Source organism: Labeo rohita, chromosome 16, assembly GCF_022985175.1.
Source record: "Labeo rohita strain BAU-BD-2019 chromosome 16, IGBB_LRoh.1.0, whole genome shotgun sequence".
NCBI lineage: Eukaryota > Metazoa > Chordata > Actinopteri > Cypriniformes > Cyprinidae > Labeo > Labeo rohita.
This window is the reverse complement of record NC_066884.1, coordinates 19,321,714-19,347,334: the sequence shown is the minus strand read 5'-3', so window position 1 is coordinate 19,347,334 and position 25,621 is coordinate 19,321,714. Positions and strand designations below refer to the sequence as shown.

The 25,621-nt window shown below is 37.2% G+C and overlaps 1 protein-coding gene across 1 annotated transcript in view; it reads right to left on the bottom strand.

Annotated features, from left to right (window-relative positions):
* Positions 1 to 21,874, bottom strand: part of cadm4 (cell adhesion molecule 4) — a 193,073-nt gene extending 171,199 nt beyond the window's left edge. Inside the window, exon 1 of the mRNA XM_051130780.1 lies at positions 21,602 to 21,874. Within this exon, the coding sequence (XP_050986737.1) occupies positions 21,602 to 21,677 (76 nt within the window). The 5' untranslated portion in view covers positions 21,678 to 21,874. The remainder of the gene's footprint in view (positions 1 to 21,601) is intronic.
* Positions 21,875 to 25,621: the final 3,747 nt, after the last annotated feature.

Sequence of the window (25,621 nt, the reverse complement as noted above, 5' to 3'; positions counted from 1 at the left end):
AGCGATTTAGCCCCTAGACAGGGAGAGAGAGGGATGCGGGGTCTGCTTGAGAAGAAACACATGACGGTGAGCAGAGGTGGACGTTGGGATTTAAGGGTCGGGGTGCTGCATTAAAGATGGAAGAAAGGAGTGGGAGTGAAAGTGAAGGACAAATGCCCCTCTGGCTGCTGTTAAACCTCCCAGCAGAGCCAAGACTTAGCATAGCCCACAGTGTGACAGCATGAAACCGTGTGTGTGTGTGTGTGTGTATGTGCCTACAGCATGTGGGCCGTGGGAGTGTGTGATGTTCTTAAACTTCAGGCCTCTTGGACTTTATGAGCGTAACATACCACATTAGGCAGCATTGGAGTTTGAGCATGTGTGCCTGTGTGTATGTGTTTATATGAGCGCTAGCTGATTTAAACTAGCGGAGGACTCCTTTAAACTTTATAAAACACGAGGGGGTCAAATCCACCATCTGCACTGGTTCACCAGCCCCCCGTGTGCTAGTGAAGACATGGAAAATGCAACTCAGGGTTAGCTTAGGTCGCTTCATCCACTCCTGTCCTGAAATTCTGAGCGTGTGCCAGCTAGTCCAAGCCTGCTCAGAGTGCCTAAGTAAGAGCGTGTGAGCGCATTTGTATGCGTATGTGTGTCATTGTTCCCGCTGCAGCTGTATAGTTGGCAGAAAGTCTGAATGGTACTGCTCGGTTGGGATATTTCACGAGTGGATGAGGGCTCAGCTAGCCCTTTTATTTCCAGACTGCAGCCGGTTTCACTGGAGGACTGTGGTTTATATAGCTCTTTTTATCCTCTCGTTGAGAGCTTTGTGACATATGTATGTATATACAGTACAATTGAGCAAAAATGTTTTTTGCTTTGTTAGATGAAGCATGACTCGACTGAGCTGCTGAAAAACATATAAATAAATCTGTTAGGGTAATGCCTTCAGGAGAATTCATGTCAAACCGCAGTTCCAAATCATTCCTTGGCAAGATGCAAAATTTTAATATATTCATCCCGTGGTGCTTCGTGTCCAGAGCGATGGCAGTTGTGTAAGAGTGTTTCTTCAACTTAGACTACTTTTAGCCCTGTGGACTTTTAGAAAGTAATCTTACTTTTTATACTTTCACTAGTTTATTTAACTTTACATAAAACTACTAACAATGTCCAACTGCAAAGTGTGTACCATAGGAAAATTGACATTTTTTTAAATTAATGAAAATTTCCACCATATCCAAAATGATGTATGAGGTTTAATAGTGTTCAGTGGAGGAAATAAAGGTGCTGGAAATCCCATTTTTTAAATAAAATGTCCAGTTTCAAAGCTAGCATTTTATGCATTCTAAATGCACACAACTACATAATATTTTTTTTTTTACACTTTTTGCATAATTTGACAAAATTACAGCTTGTCTGGAAGGAGGTGGAGGGAATAAAAAAGTGATATTTGCATTGATTTCTTTTTCTCTCTCTCTTTTCTTTATTTCTCAATAGATTTAAATAAAAAAAAAAACCTTTTTTAAAAACTTATTCTAGTTTTAAACTATAGTTTTAATATGATCATCAAATAACGAAAAAGTTGAAATTTATAAATAAACTATTAAAATTATTACTACTATTAACAGTATTTATTATTATTATTATTATGTTATTATTATTACATAAAATGATTATTCTTTTAATATTTAAAATAAAAAATCTACCCTTGGTAATAAATAAATAAACAAATACATACATACATAAATAAATAAATAAATAAATAAACAAACAAACAAACAAACAAACATCCAAGTTGAAGAAAAACCTGTAAGTGTGTGTGTGTGCGTGCATGTGTGTGTGTCTCTATCCAGAGCTAAATTTTTTATTTATTTTTTTTGCATATTTCAGTTTTCTCTCAGTGCCTAAGTAAGTGTGTGTGTGTGTGTGTGTGTGTCTTTGCTTAAGCATATTTTGGGGACAATTTTATACCCAGAGCTTGATATGTCAAAACTTGTCTTCATCTGTTTCTGTTTTTTATTTATTTTTTTAATTGTAAACATTAAAAATATATTTTCTCAGTTTTCTCTCAGTGCCTAAGTGTGTGTGCATGTGTGTTTGCTTAAAGCAAGGCAAGGCAAGGCCATATTTTGGAGACAATTTTGTACCCAAAGCTAAATCTGTCCTCATTTTTAAAAAATATATATTTAATTGTAAAAATTACGAATGTATTTTCTCAGTGTTCTCTTAGTGCGCAAGTAAGTGTGTATGTGTGTGTGTGTATGTATGGTTCAGGTATACCCTAAATAATGAGGACAAAATGTCCCCACAAAGATGGCAATATCCAAAATCCTTGTCCTTGTGGGGACATTTTTGGTCCCCATAAGGAAACAAGCTAATAAATCATACAGAATTCATTTTTTTAAAAATCTAAAAATGTAGAAAATTTTCTGTGAGGGGTAGGTTTAGGTATAAGAGGAATGTCCCCATAAAGCATGTAAATTCAACGTGTGTATGTGTGTGAGCACGTATGCGCATGCAAGTGACCAGGCCATGCAGAGAAATGCATTCTGCATAGTAATGACACAAGCACAATAATGTATGTGTGTGAGAGAGCTGTGCACTTCTGAGCCAATGACCGCTAATGTCCCCAAGTGCATATTACACACACACATACACACACACACATCTATACAGACCCAGTCCCCTGCCATTCCCTGATATGCACATAAAGCTTATGCTATATTGCTTGGCAGAGAGACATAAAGAGCAATATATAATGGATAAAGAGATAAACTGGGCTTGAGGGAAAAGAAGGAAATTGAGGGAAAAGAGAAGGGAAGAGAGATGGAGCGAGTGAGACGTGTCCGCTTTACATTCCTCACCCTGACAATAATGCAGAGAGATGAGAAAATTAAAAATTGATGTGAGTAAATAGTTTTAAACGTCCCACTGCTGTACAGAAAAGCTCCCGCTGGATATCACTCAAACTGAGCCATGACTTCAAATTCAGAGAGAGCGACAGACAACAAGAAGGTGAATAGAGAGAGAAATGAAACTTCTGAAAGTGAAACTAAAGAACTTCGGAGAGATTGAAGGAAAATATAAACAAAACTGAGAGTGATAAACAGGCAGGGCGAGACAGGGGGAAATGAGGGAGAACAAGGAATTTTGGTGGGCTGAAATAGAAACCTGAGAAAGATCTGCTAAAACAAAAATGCAGTCCAGCACAGATGCAAAGTGCACACTTCAGCAGACCGAGAGAGAAATGAGGGAATTTAAAGAAAGAGCCAAAGAGAGAGACTATTAGGCAAAAAAATTAGAGCTATAACCAGAAATGGACTGGTCATAGAGAACACTGGCTGAGGGAATCTGCAAGAAAATTAAAGTCATTTAATTCGACTAGTACATTACACTGCTATTTATAACACTAAACATAAAGTACGCTGTCTACCGTATAATGTTTCGGAAAAATTTTGACTCTGATAATGCCAAAATTTCACCAGTATTTAAACATCCAGATTTATTTTTTGATAGAAATGCTTTTATATATACAATATATAAACCATTTATTTGAAACAGAAATCTTTTGTAATATCATTAATGTTTTTACTGTCAGTTTTGATCAATTTAATGCATAACCGTTGAATAAAAATATTAATTTATTTAAAAAAATGTCACTGACCCCAAACTTTTGAACGAGGGTAATACGTAGTTAAGCAAAATTGAAACTAAAACCATTAAAAAAATTATTATTTGAAATAAAATAAACCTTAATTTAAGTAAAACACGCACACGCACAAACACACACACATACCTGATTATATGATTATATATATATATATATATATATATATATATATATATACACACACACACACACACACACACACACACATATAAAGTACTTTATAAAGTGTTAAATAATGGTTCCTGCATACCATTTTCCCTTTTACCTATATTTTTTGTGTATATTATAAATGATGTGGTGGAAACTTCTGCTGCTGTCAAACTGTGAACAGTCAGTGTATGTTTTTTGTATAGCATACACTATATATTTGAGGAAAACCGTCTGAAAAGAAACATTTGATTAAAATCAAAGCATATTTGTTCAAGCTCAACCCTAAGAAAAAGACAATAGAGAGCAGAGAGACTAAAGAGGGGCGGTGGTGTAACAAAGTCTGGTGGAGGTGGAAATAGAACCACAACAGATTTTCTGTATGTAAATGAGCACAAAACAGCCACAGGCGTCAAATTCGGACACCTGGACTCAATGCCCTGCGACAGAGCACCTGGTGAACACACACACAGCTTCCCTACAAAACATAGCCCACGGCAACTACCGTGAAAATCACTTTCCCCTACATCACAGTACCACATCATAACTTGAGCAACCACCAGGAGAAATAGCTACTGTATGTGTAGTGGGGTGTGTGTGTGTGTGTGTTATGGATAAAGCTGAGGAGGTCAGAAGCCAACAGAGAGAGAGAGAGAGAGAGAGAGAGAGAGAGAGAGAGAGAGAGAGAGAGAGAGAGAGAGAGAGAGAGAGAGAGAGAGAGAGAGAGAGAGAGAGAGAGAGAGAGAGAGAGAGAGAGAGAGAGAGAGAGAGAGAGAGAGAGAGAGAGAGAGAGAGAGAGAGAGAGAGAGAAGTTAGTGTTGTTGAAAAGCTTAATATGAAAAAAAATCCACACGGATGTCAGATCAGCAGCCTGACTTTACCTCCGGGACATGAAGCAAGAACAATTTCATTCTGCCATTTCCAGCAAGCTCAGAGAGATTTGCCTCAAAATGAGACCTTCCTTCAAAAGATAGTTCACCCAAAAATGAAAATTCTGTCATCATTTACTCATTCCAAAATTGCTCGACTTTATTCTGTGGAAGAAGAAAGCTATTTTGAAAGAAGAAGATGGGTTTTTGATGGGTTCATGACATGAGAAATCAAATTTGCCTTGATCTTTTGGCATATAAGATCTTTTGCAGCATTAAAAACTAAAAGTCCTGCAAGTTTCTTAAAACCTCCTTCATATTATAAACAAAGCATTGAAACAGGCTTGTTTGGATCTAAGTTGCGAGATGACGTCACCCAGGCACAATAGTTTCCATAAACACCGCCTCCAGAGCAGCACATCGACGAATAGTCTTCTTCCCACCATAGGCCCCACCCACTGGCATTCAATCTCTTAAAGGAGAAGTCCACTTCCAAAACAACAATTTACAAATAATTTACTCACCCCTTTGTCATCCACGATGTTAATGTCTTTCTTTCTTCAGTCGTAAAGAAATTATGTTTTTTGAGGAAACCACAAAAGTCTTTGTACAGATATCAGATGGATCCCAGTGTAAGGAACAAATGGATTGTTTATTTTTAATGGCATCCCAGATCCTGTCAGAGCAATATCTGGAGCGTTTTGTTTTGTAAACGAGGCACAGTGTCACAGAGAGTTCACAAAGAAACATTTGTTAAAAGATAAAGCAGTATTAGATCAGACTGCAGCTGCATCACAAACGGTAAGTGAATTATTTCATAACGCTCTGTCTGGAAATTACTGTTTTATTTTGATTATATTGTCAAAACACTCATATACAATACAGAGGCATCAAGAGCAAATAGAAATTACAGATGCACGTTCACTTTCTGAAACAGTCCATGCACTTGAGTCTGTCGTTAATAGGACAAATGGAGTGAGAGAACGTTTGCTTTGACGCGTTTGGTTTAAACAGCTCGTTCACGTCTTTGTACAGATGTCAGAAGAATCCCCGCATAAGGAACAAGTGAATTGTTTATTTTTAATGGCATCGTGGATTGTGTCAGAGTAATGTCTGGAGCGTTTTGTTATTTTTATAAACGAGGCACAGTGTCATGGAGAGTTCACAAAGAAACATTATTTGTAGCCTTGTGGTTAGTTCGCTGACATATAGCACAACTGTGCTCGTGGCAACACGAGTATGAATCCCGTCTCAAGGTCCTTGACGACCAACCCCACCCTCCCCACCCCTTCATAATGCTTTGTCTGGAAATGACTATTTTATTTGGATTATGTTGTCAAAATACTCATATACAAGACAGAGGGGGCGGACCATTGATAATGTTTCCTATGAAGTGGCGTTAGCCAATCATAACAGTGGCAGATTACTGACTGAAGTCTTAAAGGACACGCCCCTTAAAACAGGTTATTTTAGACAGAGGGTCAGAATTAGTGTTGAAAATAATCATTTTCCCACATTTTTTTTTTTTTTTTTTTGTGCAAAAACAAACTTTTACATTATAATTAAACCGCAAGGAACATATTAAAATAATAAAAAAAACATGACCCTTTTGAAAATTTACAATGGGTTCCAATGATGTTTTGGACCCTACTAATGAACTGATCTAATCGTACCGATTTGGGACATGAAGATGATTAAATAATAACACAGTCTTCATTTTCAAGTATTTTTTTCCCTCAAACAACCACCTGCATCTTTATACTGTAACCAGAAACTTCCTTTAACATCAACAGTCTGAATATTCACGTACGCACATAAATGTCACTCTGCGAGTCTTCCGCTACCATCCATCTTCCAAATATAAGCAATCTTTTTTTAATTAGACAATTTCCTGTAGCAGCCAGTTGCGTTCCTCAGAGCTTCATTAGTTGAACACAGATAAGGTGAAGGAGAATCATGGGTAATTAAAGCGGTATATACTGACGAAATCCACTCTTCCCCGAGGTGCTAGAGGCCGATATTTACCTCCAAAAGCATATCATCCAGATTTGTGTGTTTGCATCAGAAATTACTGTTAATATAACAGCTTGCACCTCAATGCGATTTGCAGGCGAGGCTGGAGGGGGACGTGAGTCATCCCACCCGCGTGCTAGAGATGATAACATTATTTCTTTTTCAGATGAGTTGCGAGATTGTCGAGCGCTCCAGGTTTGGTCTCAGGGGTACAAGAAACAAGACTTCCAAATCTCCTGCACAGCCACAGTCACGCCTGCATTCATTCAGACTAAAAACCTTCCTGTCTTATTATGCATTTTCCTATTCTCGCTAAGAGCTCCCAGGAGCTGAGTTCCCGCAATCACCCGTCGTCAAGGTCGCGAGTCCGGGATGTCTCAGCACCTCGCGCACGCCTCTCGAACCGAGACAATCTCGGAAACGTAATCCATTGTTAGAGGAAGTAATCTCCTGCTATCGGAGCCTCGGGCCAATTCCGCCCTGGAAGGACAAACTCTCCGCATCGCTAGAACAACAACAAGATGACCTCACGGCCGAGACTTTTGTTTTTTACCAAACAATACGGAGTCTAAACACCGCAAGCGCATACTCATAAGCGCTGCCCTCGTCCTCGAGGCGTGCTCTGAGATTTTAATTGCAGAATTACCAGCAACTTTTTGATGTTTTTTGTTTGGTGGTGTAAATTCATTACGGCTAATGAAGATTTATTTACCGCTTACTAATTATCCAAGATCAAAGGTTCCCTTCCAAACCTGAATTCATTGTTCTCAGGTTGGGAAGGGGGACAGCGTTGTGCTGACGCTGCAATGTTGGATAGTGTTGTACTGTCTGGCTCCGATCCACGTATGAAGTGCTTATCAATCCCGCATCTCACATCACCTCGATTTGTTTTCAAAGTAATCTCCAGATAATCATTATCGTCGAGAGCATATATCATTTAGCGTTTGGTGTTTTCTGTGAGGCATCTCTATTGCCTGACCATGTATTTGTTCCTCTCAAAATCACCCTTGACCTGAACAGTGGTGCAGATCGCTTTGTGAGAGTGTACAGTAAAGTAATTACCTTCATTTATGTGCTGTTCCTTCCAAGTTAAGTGATGGTTTTCAATCAGGTCCTCTCTTTATATTCAAGCAGTAATTCTCTGCCTTTTAAATTCCTTTTCAATTTCACAGTTTGAACTGAGACTGCATACAGAATGCTGAAGTTGATACAGCATGCAGCTATTTGAATTTGAATGTAAAGACTTAGAATTAGAACTAGAAAAGCAAAGTTGTCCAGACAACTTTGACCTAAAGGGATAGTTAACTTAAAAATGACATTAATGTTCTGTCATTAATTACTCACCCTCATGTTGTCCCAAACACATAAGACCTTCGTTCATCTTCATAACACAAATTAAGATATTTTTGATCAAATCCAAGAGCTTTCTGAGCCTGCATACACTCTAAAAAACGCTGTGTTATTTTATTAACCCAAATGCTGGGTTCAGCCCATTGGGTCATTTTATTGGGTTATTTTTAATATTTTTACCCAGGTGCTGTTTTTTTTTTTTTTTTTTTTAACCCAAATGCTGGGTTCAACTTGTTGGGTAATTTTATTGGGTTATTTTTAATGTTTTTTACCTAATTGCTGGGTTGTTTTTCTTTAACTAAGTTGCTGGGTCATTTTTTAAACGCTGGATTATTTTTTTTAATTTACCCAACCGCTGAATTGAGCCGGATGAAACAACCCAGCTGAGTTATAGCCAGTCAGAGTGCGGGGGTTTTTGAGTCCTCTACAGGAGAGAGTGCTTCTGATTTGCACTTCATCGGTGAAATAAAGGTTTGTATACATTTTATTTCATTTATAAAGTCTTTACTATGCTGTAAATTGTATTATTTTATGCAACGCAACATGTCAGTCAGCTGCGTCAGCAGCGGTTGTTTCGCACGATGGAAACACCTTTTGCCTTGCATAAAATAAATGGATTTTATTTGTTATTGTACTGAGTTTAATCTAAAAAAACATGTTCTCTAATGTCAGTACTGTTTGTTTATGGGCAGTTTTTGGAGTCAGTCATGGCATCTTTCAGCTACGAGTGAAACATGAGGCTGTGGTCTGAAGTTCGCAGTTATCCCGGCCAACAGCAGCCCTTCACCGGCTCAGATTTCAGCGACACACCGGCATGAGAATTAGCGCTATTCCAGTAAAAAGCAATTACAGAGAATGGTTAAATACACTAAAATTAAAATTCTACTTTTAAATATTACATTTTTATATCTAAAATGCTTGTTAAATTAGTTTAAATGTATGTTATATTGTAAACTGTGCTGTATTCACCTAAATAAATTCAATTTGTCTTGTATTTTGTCCATGTGTTCTTGTTTAATAAAAAATGTTCATCTTTTGATTATTGTTGTTGCCTCTAGTAATTCTGTGTGTGTTTTTATAAGTTCCAGTCTATTTTAAACCAGCAATATAATATTTTTTAAACAACAAGACTTAATAAAATAAAATAACCCAACATGTTTGGTAAAAACATTTAACCCAACCAGCTGGGTCAAAATAACCCAGCCTGTGTTCTGTGCTGGGTTGCTACATAACCCAAGTTGGGTTGTTTTTAACCCAGCAATTTTTAGAGTGTAGGCAGCAATGTAACTACCATGTTCAAGGCCCAGAAAAGTAGTAAGGATATCATTAAAACAGTCCATTCATAAAATAAAAAGGAAGCCATTTAGCAAGCACATTTCGCAGCCCACTGTTGAGCGCTTCAATGGACATATCAGAAGACTGGGAAATTGTGATTGTGTGTGTGTGTGAGCGTTTCACCCCTGACCTGCCACTCAGCTCCAGACGGGTGGGTGGCCTGGAGTAAAATGTCCTCATTGATTATTTGTTCTCACTTTGTGATGGTGCCATGTTTTCGCTGTTTATTGCAGTCACCTACACAACTAGTTTTCACACAACTACTTACTCACTTTGCTCTCTCTCTTTCTTTAATGTTCCCACTGAATGCATGATCTTTTAGCCTCCTCTCTGATGTGTTGCTCTTTCTTCTTTGTGATTCTTCGGATACCTCAGTTGTTTGTTATTCTTCCCTCCATCTCTTGCTCTCCAATCTCCTCCGTCAAGTCTGGTGCTGTGCACACTAGCCTCTTTAACTTCCCATTCTCCACTGTTTCACAGACCATTGAACTGTGTAGTGTAGGTGCTGAGACCTTCACGCTGTTCTCCTTTAAACCTTCAGCCTTTTCTTCCTCCATTTTTCCCCCAGCCTCTCTCTACCCTCACAAATCTGTACCATGGTAACTGTGTGTTTCGTCAACCACTGGCACTTTTGGCCCTGTGGACATTTAGAAAATATACTCTTTTAAACACATTCACACTCAGTAGTTTAATTTCTCTACTAACAATGTCAAAGAAGAATTTTTGTCATTTTTTTTTTTTTCTGAAGGTCATGAAAGCTCCTACCAAAATGTGGAAATAACATTTTTAACTTTGAAGTTTTTGAAAAAAAAAAATAAAAAATTAGTATTACAGCTTGAATAAAAATGGCATACTATGAAAATATTCTATTCAAGTGATATTTACCTTGATTTTTTTTTTATTTGTTTTATATCAAGCTCTCCACTGACACTGTTGTCCCTTAAGTAAACAAAGTAAATCTTTAAGTAAATCTTTGAATGTGTAATAATTCATAGTTTATAATGGAATTTCATACTTCAGTATTGAAAGAGTGGGTCTTCTTGACATAAAATCCATTTGAAAAGCAGCAAAAATAAATGAAGGGATACTGAAATGTTTCCAAGGCAGTTGGCCTTCATATAAAAAACAAAAGAAAAACCTTAACTTTGTTGTTTTAACAAATCACCCCCTGGGACATAAAAGTGCTTGAAGTTGAAGAAACACCCAACTATGGTATTTTGGTCATTTCCCAATCATTTTTCTCCATCATCTACGCAGGATTTCCTGCCTGACCTTTACTGTGCTTCTCAATAAAACTGCTGAAATGGTGACTAGAAAAATGTGTTGTTTTAGTGAAATCTGTGGTTGGGATTTTGTTGTAGGATCTTTGTTGTAGGATTCAGTCCTTTAGCAATTCTAAATAATAAAAATTTAAGGTGAAGTGCGTAACTTCTGTGCCACTAGCATCACCAAACAAAATTGCAAAATTGTCTGTTTTAAAACAAAGCAATCACCATGATCTTCCAGCAAGCCCAGATGCTTGTACCAAATTATCAAATCCATTCCCAAAGGAGATCTAACCCTTCTTTTTTTTAAATCACTCTGGCTGGCACTACACATTAAAAAGAATATTTTTATAAACCACTTCCAGAGTGCAGATTTCTATCTGATTGTTTTCAGACAGGATTCCTTGGCTGCGTCCAAAATCGCAGAATATCTTGAGTAGGTACTTAGTAATAAGTAATTACTTTGCGACTGCTAAAAAAGTATGTTGTAAATGGGCCATTCTACAGAATTGGTTCAAAAGAGAGTTGGAAAAGGTGTCTTTTCCCACAAATTCTGTATGTATGCAAATTGTATAATATCCAAGGTACACATTTCTAGTAATTGTACAGTTAATACTCACATTGTATTTTCAGAAAGTTTTGAAACATTTGTCCTCTCCCCAAATTTGTCACTACCGAAACACAGTAATATATAACTTAATAAGAAGGGTTATATTGACCTATTAAGATTTTGCTAACATTTTTCTTGTAAATATATATTTTTTCTATTTTACTGAACAGTTTTCAGAGGTAAATCAATAACAATTACAATTTTAACTATATTTGAAACGTGATTTATGAGATTTGCTGTATTTTGAATCCAGTTTTTCTTTGCAAAAGGCAGAAAGGTGATCATACTGATTTCAAACTTAAGGATTCATTAGTTTGAATATACATTGAACCAAACACTATCATAACATCTTAGTTGATCATTCAGTATACTTCATTTTTGACAAAACGTCCCATGTTTTGGTCGTGACTGCACATTTTCGGTAGTGACAGTAATGTTTTGATAGCTACAACATCACACTGAATTTTAACTTGCATACTCAAACATTACTAAAACATATAAAAATTTGCACAGCTGTACTAAAAATGTATTTATTTTCCCCAAATATGAGGATTATGTGTTCCCTTTTGTCACTACCGAAACAATGATTACATTATTTCGGTCATGACTGTTACAGTAGTGACAATTTAATAGGATAACACCAAAAAAACACAAAGACGTCATTAGCTAAACTTTACCAAATGTTTCTGTATTGACCATTTTAGATACTTTTAAACCTAGCTCAAAGATGCTAATCAGCATATAGTTCCACACATATAAGTTCCATCTAAATGTTATGGAATAAATCCCAAAAAAGTGTTTAATTATAGGAAAATAGTGTTCGGTAGTGACATTCTTTAAAGTTACACATTTACACATACATTTTTTTTTTTTTACATAAAGTTTCATAATTTACATAATTATTTTCATAATTATTTTTTTACTTTTCTAAAAAGATATTTTTAAAATCAACAATGATATTAAATCCAAAAATTATTTCAATATCATTTTCATAAACTGAAATTTAGGGGTTAGCGTTCAGGACAGCCACCTCCCAATTAAAAGTATCCACTAAATGATGACTTTATGTATATTTATATTTTAAATATTAATGTGGGTTTTAATAGATAATAAAAGAGATTAAACATACACTTAGTAAACATACGATTTGAGTACTTAAATGCTTTTTAAATGTGTTTTTTGGTTGTGGGACTGATATTGGCAGCAGTTCTGTATAATGGCTCATTTAGTATGAACTTGTGTAGTATGGATGTACTGCATTCACCATGTTGTCAATATCACGTGACCAATCAGCATCAATTGTGTCACTTGACAAATCCTCTCTCGTGGCCTCACAGGATAGTAAAAAGTCCCTTGTATGCATGGATGCTTCAGAATCTCACTGTAAGTAGGCCATCCAGGTACTTTTTGCCAACTCTTTTATGAGTACTGTGAATTTGGACATACTTTTTTGTCACATACTGTTTTTCACCAATAATATAGTAAGGAAATATGCAAATTTGATGCAGGCCTTGTCTACGATTGGCAAACAAACACACACCATTAGCTGCCCATTGTTGCTATGTTTAGCTGGTCGGGATGCTTCAACAAACATAGCAATGTTTGGACATTTTTCCACAGAGCCATGGCGTTTACATATTTTCTGCTTATATAAAGTTGTCACTGCATATTAAACTGGGATTAGAGATGGTTTTTAAACATCTAAAAATGCTTCTCATCCACTCCTCTCTTCGTCTCTTTCAATCTCTCTCTCTACCCACATGAGGATGTGCCATGGTCAGATGTGTCGTGTCTAACACACACCTGTCCCAAGTAAGGGCTGCTCCCTCCAGCCCTCTGCGCTCATCCGCAGCCTCATTATCACCTCCACGCTCTCCGCATAATGTAATCGGTGCAGGCGGCATTAGTCTCCCTCTCAAGAAGCTACGAAGCCTTTCACACACACTCCATCTGGAGCAGGGGCCCATTTTAGTTCTAATGGGCCCTTCATCCAATCAAACCTAGTGAGGGCTTTAGTGCCACTCAAACTCTTGTAATTACTGCAAAAGCCTGGGACCTTTACCTCATGTGGGTAGGGAACAGAGGCGCGACGGGAGCCTTGGAAACTGTAGAAAGGATGAGGCAAAGAAATGAAAGTAGGAGCGAGAGAAATGACAGAGGTTAGGGGGCTGTTAAACAAGCACAAGGCAGAGTTTGCAAAGTCATGGCAACTCTGTCCCCTATACGGAGGAATGTTCACCTCCGTGGCAATCAACCACAACATCCACTTAAGTCTGGCTCGCTCTCCTCTCCACCTCTCTTTTCATGTCTCAAAGCCTCGTCTTTCATTTTTTTCTCTCTCTCTACATTAGCAGCTCTGTTTCTCCCAAAGTCTCTGGAAGATAAAATTCCAAAGGTGATTTTCTTGGAGTAAGAGAACAAAACTGAAAGGATTTAGCTCATGATTTGGGGATATTGTTGGATGATGAAAAGTACATATTTTCAAAATCAACTAGTCACAAATATTTAAAATATTATCTGAAAAATGTTCTTAAAGGAGAAGATCATTTCCAGAACAAAACTTTACAGATAATGTACTTGCTTCCTTTGTCATCCAAGATGTTCGTGTCTTTCTTTCTTCAGTTGTAAAGAAATTATGTTTTTTGAGGAAAACATTTCTATTCTAACATTTCTAACATACTACTTAAACATCAAACGCTTGTCTTGTCTAGATCTGCCTGAACCGGTTCATGACAGTTAGGGTATGTCGAAAAACTCCTCATTTTCTCCTCCAACTTCAAAACCGTTCTACATCGCTGTTTTACCTTTTTTGTAAAGGGCGTTTGACCTGCTTTGCACGTTCACTTTGTAGGAATGGGTCGGTACTTCTGCAGCGATGTAAAAAGATTTTGTTGAAGGAGAAAATCAGATGGGAATTTTGACATACCCTAACTGTCTTGAAGCTGAAAAAACAGTACAGGCAGACTTAAACAAGACAAGCGTTTGAGGTTAAAAAGTATATGAATTGTATTTTTTTTTATCTAACAGATGGAGAGAAATCATGAAATGTTTTCCTTAAAAAAAAAAGTAAATAAAATTTTACGACAGAAGAAAGAAAGACATGAACATCTTGGATGACACTGGGTGAGTATATTATCTGTAAATTATGGTTCTGGAAGTGAACCTCTCCGTTAAAAAACGGGGCACAATGTACTGTATTAATATGAAGGAATTCTCCAGACTGATTCCTTACAAGTGTTTTACCTGTATTTTGAATTTTGCACTGCATTGGGTTGTGTTTTAAGATAATTTACTCACCCCGGGTTATCCAAGATGTTCATGTCTTTCTTTTTTCAGTCAAAAAAAAAAAAGAAATTTGGGTTTTTGAGGAAAACATTCCAGGACTTTTCTCCATATAATGGACCTCAGTGGGGATCAACGGGTTGAAGGTCCAATTTGCAGTTTCAGCACGGCTGCAAAGGGCTCCACACGATCCCAGCCAAGGAATAAGGGTCTTTTCTAGCGAAACGATCAGTCATTTAAAAATAAAAATTTATATACTTTATAACCACAAGAACTTGTACTTGTACTAGCTCTTCGTCCACGACTTCACGGATTACATAATCGGTCACACATGACGTAGGAAGTACCGACCCAGTGTTTACAAAGTGAACGGCCTTTACAATAAAAGGTAAAACAACGATGTTGGATCACTATATAAGAGCCTTATTCCCCAGCTGGGATGGTGTAGAGCCCTTTGAAGCTGTGATGAAAGCTGGAATGCTGGAAAGCTGGAATGTTTTTTAAAGACTTTTTAAAGTTTCTGTGACTTATCCCTTGCTACAATACATTTTTAATAAAACTACCATTTATCTTAGTAAATTTTTATCTGGTTCTCAAGCTGTGAAATAAAGGCACTGAGAAATAATGCATTACTATTCTGCAGTCTTATTCTCTGTGCTGAAACAATGCATTGCTATTCTGAAGTTTTACTCTCCATGCTGAGAAAGACATAGTCAGGCACCAGACAGCAAATCTGCCACTCAGACATCTCACAGGACAAGAGGAAGAAAAATTAGATCTGAATCAGACTGCACTTCACAACCCAAGTCTGAATTATTGACAACTCGTGTCTGGCGAGGTTTTGCCTTCTCACAAGTGACACAGACAGAATCGGGTCCAGTACGAACAGGCACATTTCAATAATTCACATACTTATCAGAGAGCAAGCACTTAAATTCCCACAATAAATGTGCTTGGATTCAATCAAAGCGAGCTGCAGAAACAGCTTGAGAGTGATAACCCTGAAAAATAAGCCTGTTTAATTGGCGCACCTTTCGGAGTGTGTTTCATTAGAATAATAGCCGAGCCGTTCTTCTGGGAGAGATGGAAGAGTTTCGGTTTCATTACAGCGGTGTGCTGGCCTTGCTCAATAACATTTGTAGTCAACTTGACCACGAGCATCTTATTTATCATCTCTGTCATTTAGGAACCGCACAGTCTTCCAATAACCATCTCTTCAGCTCTGAAATGAGACACAAAGTATTGCGTCTAATATGAGTGACCGCAGGCAGGCAGGCGATGAGAGCGAACAAGAAAATGAAAGGAGTGTCTAATCAGTCGAATCAGATTGAAGATAATTACGGTGAAATACAGTTATCGAGACACGCCACCTGCGACAAACCCAGCCCGTGTAACGGCGCTATAAAACACAATGATGAATCCAGCCCTTCCTTGAAACGATTTGCAATAGGTCTATTCCTCCGTTTATTGCCTCGTCCTCAAATTAAAGGTGTTCACGAGTTTCAGCACACATATGACTCTTATTCGCTTTTCTATTTTCTCTGTTGTTGCGTAACTTAAAGGAACATCTGTTTATATAGGGTTATAAAATGTGAATTTTATTATAGTGATAAGAAACAGCTAGATAGCTATGTAACAGTCTGCCAGCAGCTTTTCTTCTATATGCCGTCTTTATTTGTCTATTCTGAGCCTGGGTTTAGTGTTCACTGAGAAACGAGAGTAAAAATAGGAAGCGTGTACCTGAAGGCTTTACTACATGTCTGTTTTTAACATACTGGTAGGAGGGCTTCGACTGTAATTAAATGTCAACATTTTTATTTTACTGGGGGAATTACACAACCACACACTGGAATCAAAGGATAAACCTTGGCTTAAGATAAAGGCTTCCTCATGGCATTACAGAACAAAGTGTCAAGTGAAAATACCAATTTCTGTCCTACATGCGCTAATCCTATAGCGCCTATCCTACATAATGCACCAATTTTGCATCTCAATAAGACTAGGAAATCAAATGTTCACAACAAAAGACATGCTTGATTTCTATGCCCCATATTTACAGGGCCCCAGACTAAGAAAATGGCTAGGGAGCTTGTGAAATGAAACATTTAGGAGCCAAATGTCTTTTTAAGTTTACAAAATTGCCAGATAAAGACTGTTTTTCGGAAGTGGTGTAGTTCCCGTTTGATCTTGAATGTATTTGTATCATATAAATATCACTCTGTTTTGTTAGAATATTTATTTAAAATGTTAAAATGTATTAATCAATGTAGTGACTCAGTATTGCAACTCGCTCACAGAGTCTGATTCAAATGAGTAACTGACAAGTGCGTTTTGTGAATCTTTTTGACTAACTAAAAAGAACCGGTTCATAAGAGTCATTTGCTCATGAATCACACATCACGACTCATGCTGTTGGCTGTGGCATCACTCACAATTCACTGAGTGAGTTTGATGCAAACCACTGACTCACAAGTAAGTTTCGTGACTCTTTTTGGCTGACTCATTAATGAGAATCAGTTCATAAGAATCATTTTCTCAAGAAACAGACATCACAGCTTGTGCTGTTCATTGTTGCATAACTCACTCACGACTCACTAAGTCTAATTCAAACCAATAACTCACAAGCGAGTTTTGTGAATCTTTTTAACTGACTTATTAATAAGAACCAGTTCATAAGAGTCATTTGTTTATGAATCAGACATCATGACTCATGCTGTTCGTGGTGGCATTATGTACTCTTGATTCACTGAGTAAGTCTGATTCAAACCACTAACTCACAAGTGAGTTTTGTGAATTTTTTTGACTGACTCATTAATAAGAATCAGTTCGTAAGAATAATTTTTTCCCGAAACAGATATCATGACTCATGCTGTTGGCTGTTGCATTTTTCACTCACAATTTACCGAGTAAGTCTGATTCAAACCACTAACGCAAAAGCGAGTTTTGTGAATATTTTTGACTGACTCATTAATAAGAACAATGTCATAAGAGTCATTTACTCATTAAACAGACATCATGACTCATGCTGTTTGTGGTTGCATTACTCACTCACAATTCACTAAGTCTGATTCAAACCACTAACTCACAAGCGAGTTTTGTGACTGACTCGTTAAAAGGAACCAGTTTGTAAGAATCATTTGTTAATGAAACAAACATCATGACGCATGCTGTTCGTTGTTGCATCACTCATATTTCCCTGAGGGAGTCTGATTCAAACCACTAACTCACAAGCTATTTTTGTGAATCTTTTTGACTGAATCATTAAAAACAACCCATTCATAAAAGTAATTTGTTCAAGAATCAGAGATCATGACTCATGCTGTTCGTTGTTGCATCACTCACTCACGATTCCCTGAGTTAGTCTGATTCAAACTGCTAACTCACAAGCTAGTTTTGTGAATCTTTTTGACTGACTCAACAAAAAGAACCAGTTCATAAGAGTCATTTGTTCATGAAGCAGACATCATGACTCATGCTGTTCGTTGATGCTTTACTCACTCATGATTCACTAAGTGAGTCTGATTCAAACCACTGACTTGCAACCTAGTTTTGTGAATCTTTTTGACTGACTCATTAATAAAGACTATCATAAGATAGTCTTTATTAATGAGTAATAAATAAATGAGTAATAAATGAATAAAAACAGTTCATAAGAATCAATAGTTCATGAAACAAACATCACTACTTGTGCTTTTTGTTGTTGCATCACTCACAATTCACAAGTCTAATTCAAACCACTAACTCACAAGCTAGTTTTGTGAGTCTTTTTGACTCACTCATAAGAACCAGTTCGTAAGAATCATTTGTTCATGAAACAGACATCACAACTTATGCTTTTTGTTGTTGCATTACTCACTCACAATTTACTAAGCTCACAACTCACAAGCTAGTTTTATAAATGGTTTTGACTGACATTAAAAAGAAGTTTTAGTTTATAAAAGTCATTTGTTCACACATCAGACATCTCGACTCATGCTGTTCTTTGGTACATGTGTGAACCACTACGAATAACGGCCAAAACCACATATAGACACAAAGTATTTCCAAATGCTGCCAGTGGCAATTAGATTTTAAATTATTGTCATCAGTTTTATTATTTGCATTTGCAACCAATTTAGTCGCAGTATGGAGTCCTAATATACTAAAACAATAGCTGTTTTTCAACCCTTATCCACATGACTAGTCATGTCAAACTGTATAATAAGGCAACTATTATAACTACAATATGTAATTGCATTTTACTTGGGAAAAAAAAAAAAAAAAAATCCATACAAATTCTTTTAAACTGTGCAGCTATTTTTATACTTTTTTTCCAATTAGGAGGCAATTTGGCCCTCCAGCAGAAGCAACATTGACAGAACCCCAAAAAATGATGAAAACAGATTCAAACGAATGACTCTCATATTGCTTGCCATCGAATAAACAAATAGAGATGATTAACTGTGCAGGGCCAGTGATGAGAGGGGACGGGCAAAGAATGCAGCATGCAGAATGCGGCTGGCGCAGTTGTGGCCATTTATTGTGTGTGTGCTCGTGTGTGTCAGTCACACAGCACTGCAAAAAAGGCCATGCAGAGGGAGAGAGAGATGGAGAGAAAGACAATGAGAGAGAGGCAAAAAGAGAAAGAGGGGCTCAGATGGAGAACACAACATGAGTCTGCAGGCCTGTACCCAAGGGACACACAGTCACTGAGCCTAGTACATTCTGTATTTGTTGTGCTGGGGGAAGGGGCAATTTTACACACATCTCCACACACACACAAAATTCTCTCTTTTTTCCCCTGCTCTCTCAGTTTATGATAGAGTGGTCTCTTATAAGTTCAAGACTCTTCCTCCCATTATCCCTGTCAGTCCATCTTTTTCCTTGGCAGTCTACTTTTCCACTCTGTTTACATCTTTACCTCATCTTCATTGTCTATTTCTCTTATTTTCAGGCTGCCTCAGTAGGTACAATGATCATTTCATCCCACACTTTCCTTCTTTTTCCTCCCCGTTCTCTCTCCTCCATCTTTTCCTCTTGCTACATCTCTAAGAAACTAACTTTCCCATGTTTCTTTCTGGAAACAGCAATGATGCGTTTTAAAAAAGATGTGTTATAAAAATTACCTATTGATTTAAATGATGAAGGGGTGTGATAATCAGTTGTCTCCATCCTTCTTGCCCTCCCCACCCCCCATTTTCCTCGCTTCTTTTACCTCATGTCACTGGAGAGATTAATGACAGTCATCTCCATAGCTCTCTCTTGACCTCCAAGGTCCAAATGAAGAGACACCCTGCCATTTGAGCAATGAGTACACACTTACACACATACATGCAAAGCCCATGTTCACGAAAATACAATTCTACACATTTCTTCACATTAAAATGTGGCCACAACCACATAAAGCAAGAATAGAAATGTGTAGTACAGAAAAAAAAAATCTTCAGTTGCTCACTGATTATTAGACAGTGCAAAACAAAAAGCTCCACACATAGATCTGCCAGTAACTTGGACCAGAAATAGCTACTGAACTCAAAGGAATGTTTTTAGATTCTTGCAGTTTCTATTAAAATATTTCATGATTTGAATTTTATAAAAGTATTACATATTTTTGAATGCCAAAGCATTTTATTTTCGCTTAGAGTGGGCTTCTGTCCTTATATAGTGGTAAGGAGATAGAAAATCAGGAGTGGGTCTCAGGTAGAATCCCTGATAGCAGAAGTACATCTCGGAGACGTCTATTTGACGTCTGCATTTACATCTGCAAAACATATTTTTTAGATTGTTCGCTCATCTGCAATTTGTCTATAGGATGTTTCCTATCAGATGTCAAATAGACGCCTATTAGATGTCTTTAAGATGTTTATGATTTAGAATGTATGTAAAACTGACATCTTATAGACGTCTGCCAGATGTTTGTAAACAGCAGATGCTTTCCGGATCAAGTAATCTTTAACAGACATCTTGCAGACGTACATGTGCTATCAACGTTGTTAGCAAGAAATATTGGTCATTCCGGTCCCTTCATATACACTACTCCAGACCACCAACTGCCTGATTTGGTTTGTTTTTAAATATATAGGAACAAACCGATGATTTTTTGGTCTGCAGTGTAAATGGCTGATGATGAACGTTATATCACAAGAGCGCGATGCGAGTTCAACACACCTCATAAAGTGTAACCGTATTTTATTTTTGTCCCAGACTATTTTCGCACTTGCTTAATAATTATTAATTTGAGCCTCATCTTACAAACAGATGGCACAGCTTGAAGAGAAGAATTAAACGGCCAGCTAGTATCTTGAAGATGCTCTTGTAATCCAAATCCCAGGACAACAGCAGATGCACTTATCATGCGATGGCAAGCATGAAATACGCGGCCCGTGTTGGGATTTGCTTTGACAGTCTTGTATTTGAGACTGATTTGGGACAGTAACCCCTGCGCGGAGGAGCCCAGAGCGGGACCTCCGAACAGCGCAATTCACAATGACATGATTAAGGTACCATGCGCTCATGCACTGTCGCAATGGCCATATACGTATACACCTCGAGATCTCAAAGGACATTGGTAAATGAAAGAACATTACGCATACACAAAGAAAAAGCACTGTGCACAACATCTGAACAATGATGCGCGCGAGCGACAACAAAGAACGCCGTGAATGCACCTGTGCGTAGAAACGCATCTGAAAATGAATTTCCAAGCATATGTGTGTACTGTTCATGCAGTTATTCAGCGAACTAGCTTTAGAAGGTGAGCAGGTGAGTGACGCAAACTACTGACCAAAATAATCGATAATTAGCCCGCAAGAAGAGAAAACCGGAACAAAAATAACTTTAAAAGAAGCGAGACGAATTTCCCTTTCGTATCAACAGCTAAAACGGAACATCACATGATTTCTAGCACATTTAATCCCTTCGATGAACCCATGTACAGCATGTTGTAGGCGATGCATGTGTTTACATATATATGACTACTCCATACATCTCGCGATGGCAACATTAGTGAGCACATGAATAGTTCTCTCGAGTGAAACATCTGTCCGCGTTCATGGCAAGTAAACTTCCAAAGTGTTTATAGACTGAATAAATATTGTCTTACCTGTCTGCAAACAGGACAGGAGCAGTAGGAGAGAAAGGGGAGCGCAATACTTCCAAAGAGAAGGAAATGCCATCATTTGTGTTAGTCCGATCTCTCTGTTAATTCCTCTTCCTCTGATAGGAATTAGAATAACATGAGCGCGCAGGCTCTCACCTACGAGTTGTGTCTTTTCTTAACTCCAGTGTTGGCTGGAATTGTTGTGTATTACATACTAGTACTCACACATGCACTCTCAATCAGATACACTACTCTGAATGAAAGGTGGAAATGTAGCAGGGCCGGTTTTTCTTGGGCTCAGCCACAACCAATCGGATTTGACAGTGACCGGCGCACACCCAATCAATGGGCGGGGTAAAGAGTAATATTATAAGACAAATAAGCGTTTGTTTTGATCAAAAACACAATGTGCTATACACCGAATTCATAGCGCCATAACAGCTATTGGAACGACTCCAAGCCTGCAAATGAACCGCCTTATATATTAACGTGATGAATTACAGTGGCGATCAATAAAGTTTTGAACGTTGTATATAAATAATACGAATTTACTGGAAGACTGCGCTTTTTAATGAATCTCTAGCGTGTAATGTGGAATCCGCAGAGATAAATGACAGATTCACTGACTGGACCAATTCAGAACAACGAATTAGAATGAGATTCATTCAGCTATGTGACATAAGACGAACAGAATCAGCACGATCATTAGCAACCGAACTGGCATGAAACCAACCCGAGCGCGACTTTAATATCTTCCTCAAACTCACTGGCGAAATTAAAACAGAAAAGAATGTATAGTCTTTATAATGGAGTTTACAGCTTGTATTTAGCGACATCATGTGATGATTCAGAGGAAGAACAATGTGCTGTGTGTGTGTGACAGTCATGTTAGAGGAGACTGGGGCTAGTTGTCACAATTTTACTCTAGTAAACATTCATAATTTCTTAATATAATTTCTTGGATACAGAAAACTTTTGAACACTGTTATTGCCCAGAAAAATTGTCCACAGAACACACTTTGACATTTTGGGCACCAAAAAAAAAGCTGTTTCTTAAGTAATTACAGGCTTTTCAGCAAAATGCAAATGGTAAATTTCAATCAATAAACATAAAACGATTAATAAATCATTTTAATATTGCAGACTCATATTGTAAAACAAAAGCCACAAACTATTTATGACAAATGCTGTTGACAACATAATTCAGCTTTTAGGTTTAAATCGACCTTCACTGGTCATAATTGAATCTTAGAATAAAAATATAAGAATGTTAATTTGGATGACTTTATTCACAAAAACTATTTTAATTTAAGAGGCTTTTGAAGTAGATGTTTGAAACCAGTCCCTTGTTTGCAACAGTTAAACAATCCAATGAACGGAATGTGGATGTGTACATTTTTCTTATTTTGCCTATATATATTCATTTAGAACAACTTCAGAAGCTACAGAAGAAACTTACATGTTTCCCAGAAGACAAAATATGTTCAATTTAGCCTGATCTTTAAATTCAGTAAAAGTTTTCACTCCTGGTTCTTAATGTATTGTGTTTCCTTCTGGAGCATCAGTGAGTGTTTGAACCTTCTGTAATAGTTGCATATGAGTCCCTCAGTTGTCCTCAGTGTGAAAAGATGGATCTCAAAATTATACAGTCATTGTTGGAAAAGCTTCAAATACACAAAAAATGCTGAAAAACCAAAGAATTTGTGGGACCTGAAGGATTTTTCTGGGAATTAAACAGCTCAAGAACAACTATCACTTAAAAAAACACACACACACACACAACTGTGGATCATTCAGATAACAACAAGGTATTAAGAATCAAGTGTATGTAAACTTTTGAACAGGGTCATTTTTTTATAAATTCAACTTTTATTTTCTCTTGTGGACTATATGTAAACGTCTTTTGTGTGAAATATCTTATTCAGATCAGTACTAAATTAAAAAAAACGTGCATTTTGTATGATCCCTCTTATTTTAGTAAAATAATTAACATTTTGCAGATTCTGCAAAAGTGGCTTTGAGCCAGGCTTTGAGCGTCAAATACAAATTACTTTAATTTTACCGTGCCCACATGTTTCTGGTAGAAGAAATCTCAGATGTTAAATAATGTAATAGCTGCACAAACTGAAAAAAAAAAACCACCAATATGCCTACTGGCTGCTCCAAATTATGCTTTGTTTTTGCTGTTGCTTATTATAGATTTTGCTCCTTTGTCCAATTATAGTCAATTGTAAGAAACACTTCTAGAAGATAGAAATCAACAGCCAGAAAGTCCCTACTGTATGTAGGATCCAAAACATTTGTTTGCTTTCATTCTTCCCACGTGCAGCGCTGCATGGTTGCCAGAGTAGTTGATAATTGGCCGGTGCACATCAAACCTTTTGGAAGTGTTTGGTCACAGCATAAATAATTCGAAAGCGGAAACATGTATACAAAGAAAACCGCGACCCATTTAATTGAGAAAATAACCATGTCTGTTGACATGCACCTTAGTAGGTGAGAACCTTGAGACGTTCAATATATTTTCACACATCCCTATTTCTGTTTTCTAAATTGCAACTCATGACATTTTGAACTTAAATATTTATGCAGCATATTAACAGTTTTTGATGTTTAGGATCATTTCTGTGTAAGAAAGAGTGGGGGAAAAGGGTTTTCTATGAATTAGAGGAGTAGGGTTTGTCCTACAGCTCTGAAAAACTGCAAGAGAACAGTGGGCATTTAGAGCTTTTATTATACTCAGACCTCTCTCTTGCGAAAGTCCATTATCTAGATGATGTAAATGTGAAATGCGTGACCCTTTGGAGCTTTTCCTGCTGCAGGCCATTTACTTTAAAGAGCCCCAAGAGAAAGCAAAATTAAAAAATGTTATTTTTCCTTTAGGTCCATAGCCTTTTCAAATGTTTGTACTCCAAAGAGCTTGCCATCTTAATACATCCTCTTGTTCAAGGACTTTATGAATAACCGCTGGAGAGGAAGAGAGATATTGAATAATTTGTGTAATAATATTGTTCTTGTTGTATTCCATGGCATGTTCCTTCGTTAATGAACTGTCATTGTTAAAGCACACAAAACATAGTTATTAATGGTGGCCTCTGGTCAGCTGCGCACTGCTAATAAAACCACATAAAATGAAATGCAACTATAGCAGACAGAAGAAATGAGTAGCTATGATAATGTTTACAGTGATTAACTGCTAAGGTTAAAGCATTGGAGGGTAAAATTAAGAAACAGTTGTGGTTATGTTATGACTGAATACAGTGCAGGCAATTCCAGTTCATGGTGTTTGTGAAAATGTCAAACCAAGTTAGGCTTGTGGCAGCATGTAAACATTAAATATGTCAAATTCTTAAAAAAAAAAAAAAACTGTATTGACGATTCCTGTCCTTGAATTTGATTGGTTAAGTTACATTCCAATCATTGAATCGTTTTCTGAGACTATTTGTTCAAAAACCAGCATCCCAGCATCAAAACATATCTACCAGCATACAGTAGTCAACATTTGAAGTGGATCAAAACATTTCATAAAAGTTGTCCTAAAACCAAAACAATACCCATTCTTGTCTTAGGCCAACTTTGATTAACTTTTCTGATCCACTTCAAATGTTGACTACTGTATACTTGTACTAATGTTTTCAAATGCAAGTGGTTCGCGTCTTTCATCTTTGCGTCATTGCGTCATTACGTCATTAGTAGACGATATCGCGTGTGTGGACGCTGCAGGTGGCGATCATTTGTAGCCTCTGGAATAATTAAATGTAGTGCATTAATTAAAAGGCGCATTACGGTAATGAAACACATGTAAGTGACTGAAAATAGATTACGTTCCACATGTGCATGTGATTACAGATAAGTGGAATTAAACCGTAACCTACTTATAAAAGATGTGTATTTAAAAGAGCAAACAACAGCATGGATTGCACAGTAAATGTACTACTGAATATGTTCTGCTAATTTATGCTGTCTAAACCACTAAATCATATAGAGAAGGAAGTAAGCAGGAAAGGATGCAATATTTTCACA